Source organism: Stegastes partitus, unplaced genomic scaffold (genome assembly GCF_000690725.1).
Source record: "Stegastes partitus isolate 25-593 unplaced genomic scaffold, Stegastes_partitus-1.0.2 Scaffold2128, whole genome shotgun sequence".
In the NCBI taxonomy this organism is placed as follows: Eukaryota; Metazoa; Chordata; class Actinopteri; family Pomacentridae; genus Stegastes; species Stegastes partitus.
Genome location: NW_007579859.1, coordinates 69010 through 71832, shown reverse-complemented (window position 1 = coordinate 71832; position 2823 = coordinate 69010). Strand labels below are relative to the sequence as shown.

Sequence of the window (2823 nt, the reverse complement as noted above, 5' to 3'; positions counted from 1 at the left end):
TATTTGACCGGAACTTCTTTATAGGTGTCGTATATCACTTGTTAATGGACACCCTGCAGCCAATCAGAATCGAGTATTCACCCAGACCATGGTATAAGAGTGTACAATAGACTGCTGCTACTTTCAGGAACCGTTGACACACACTGATCTTGTCGTCCTCAAATGTATTCATATCCTTCCGTTAAAGAAAAAGTAAAATTCACAATAGTCACTCAAATAACTAGAAACTGAAAAAAGCAATGATAAATAAAATAATTAACAATAAATAAAAAACACAACAAATTAGAGCACTTGTCTGTTGAGCAGTGGGCCAAAATTCAAATACCTGTCTCAAAGGGTTGCTCAACAAAAATATTAGTTTACGGGTCCCATCATGCTTGTTTGCTTGTTTTTGTTTTTTTTAAAAAAATATTTCTGTTAAACCACAATTCAAAAGCAATGTCATGATTGTCATTACATTTGTATTTTTGAAATAAAATGAAATGAAAAATACTTTATTTTTCATTACATTTGTATTTTTTATTACTTTTGTCAATTCAAACTTATTTCAGTGACAGCTGTCTCCCCCCCCCATTCTTTAATGTATAAATACATTTGAGGATGACTGTAATTTTCTAAACAATATAGACCCCATTGCATATACAACATATCATTTTATATTCATCTAATGAGTGTGAATCAGTTGCATTTACCAGAAAAAAAAAATCTAAAAATGATATATTTCAAAAACAATTCCTCCTTCAGTTATTTAGTATTATATATACAGTTGAAACCAGAAGTTTACATCTACTGTATAAGAGAATCTTTTAAGAGGATTTTCTACTACTTTTTTTATGACGGTGTTTGGCCCAAGTCATACAGTTTAAAGGCAATGCTACCAAATGCTAAGGAAATGTATGTAAACGTCTGACTTTTTGAAGAAAGTTACAAAAAAATTCTTAGAAGTTATCTCTCTCATTTTTCTGGCATTTAGCAAATAGAAATAATGTAGGTAATCCTAACTGACCTAAAACAGGAGAAGTTTAGTCTGATTTAATGCCAGACAGTGAGGAAAATAAAAAAGTTACGTCTTTTTTACAGTGGATGTAAACTTCTGGTTTTAACTGTATATATATGTATGTATATATTTATATGTATATATGGGTGGGAGTGAGTTGCTTTCTCAAGCCAAGGAGTTTAAGCATCTGTTTATGAGTGCTAGGTAAATGGTCACAAGACGGACAGATGGATTGGTGTAACATCAGTAGTAATGCAGAAGTTGAATCAGGCCATCATGATGACAGGGAGCCGGAACCAGTTAATCTACGTTCTAACCCACACATATGGTCATGAACCCTGGATAGTGACAGTGCAGTTTCTTCTGCAGGTTTTATGTTTTATGTATTTTTTAAATATTTGTACAATTATGATAAACTTGNTGTAACCCGGAGTAGTTTACAGTGTTTAGGTCTTGATAGAACTGCAAACTCTGGAGGAATCAACTGTGTAGAGTTCAAATCTAAGTCACTGTGAGGCAGGATAGGAATAATTTCATGGAAAACACTTAGAAATATCAAACTTCAATAAATTCTGACAAGTTTTTAGGGGGTTATTCAAGACCGGAGAGTACCTTTAAATAATATGTTGTGACTACGAGGTCATATAAAAACACACACAACGGATTACTTTACAGTGAAAATAATGAATTATTTAGTTATTGTTACGTTGTTAGAGGAGGTGGTCGGTACCTCAAATGACCACAAGACCTGAAACACTGACGGGAGCCTAAAGGCACCAAACACTGTTCACATGTTAACTAACTCTCCCATGTGGTTTTGGTTTTAACGGCCAATAAAACCACTGAAGTCACTGACGTCCAGACTGTATGTTACTGTGAATAACTGTCCCTTTAGACGAGTTAAAGAAACTACCTTGTCTTCAGAAACTAGTTGCACACGCTCACCTGTCGCGTTGAAGGCGATCCATTTCTTATCACAACTTTCATGTAAATAATTGTAGATCGTCTTTCCCAGAGTCGCACCGAGACCCACAATCACTGATGTTGTGATCGGATCAAAGGCGTTAACCAGTACACTGGCTGTCGACAAGACGTGTAACAACAAATATAAGTGTGCCGTTTTCATCGTCGAAACCAATTAAAGCTCGACATTAGTCGTTTTAATGGACTAAAACGACTATACTACAACGGCAAAACCGCGCTAAACCTGCAGACTAGCTTCTCGCTGACAACGGGGAACTTCCGTATACGTCATGAACACGTGACACAGCAGGGCTCTGTTCAAAAACACCAACAACGTTTGACTAAACGATGCGAAATGGATCCGCTAAAAGTGCCACAATTAGCTTTTTGTCAGTTGGTACCGTTTCAGTGTCTGGATAGCTAGCTTGCAATGGAGCAGGTTCACCAGTTAAACTAACGGCAAACTGATAATTAGCAGGTTTCCATCTGTATAAGTGTGAAGAGCTCGTGGTGGCATGTACATACCTGTTTTGTTAAAAGAAATCCACTCCGGCCGACAGCACTCGTGAAAATAATACAAAATGTTCTGGTAGCTGGCTAAGAAGCCGGTCAGAGCCGCAGCCATGCCGACCGCTATGGTGGTGCTGATGGGCTCGATCGCCTCCGTCATCCCGGAACAGACCAACATCCACAGCAGCAGGACGTGTTGCTTCCTCGACTTCATTTCACCGCTTTATCAAACGTAGTTAAAATGGAGAAAAAGGCGCGTCTGTGACAAAGATGTGAGAGTGGAGTCAGTCAACAGAGAGGAGACAGCTGTGGTTGTCATGGAAGTGACGTCAGGGTCCAAAGGTAAGGTGAGG

At 37.9% G+C, this 2823-nt stretch overlaps 1 protein-coding gene across 2 annotated transcripts in view; it reads right to left on the bottom strand.

The window, feature by feature from the left end:
• The window catches only part of tor1 (torsin family 1), a 9950-nt gene extending 7162 nt beyond the window's left edge, over positions 1 to 2788 (bottom strand). Inside the window, exon 1 of one of the 2 annotated variants that reach the window (XM_008304079.1) lies at positions 2486 to 2788. In XM_008304079.1, the coding sequence (XP_008302301.1) occupies positions 2486 to 2684 (199 nt within the window). In that variant the 5' untranslated portion in view covers positions 2685 to 2788. Of the gene's footprint in view, positions 1 to 1942; positions 2339 to 2485 lie in introns of those variants that run through there. The other variant, XM_008304080.1, reaches the window with a different exon arrangement.
• Positions 2789 to 2823: the final 35 nt, after the last annotated feature.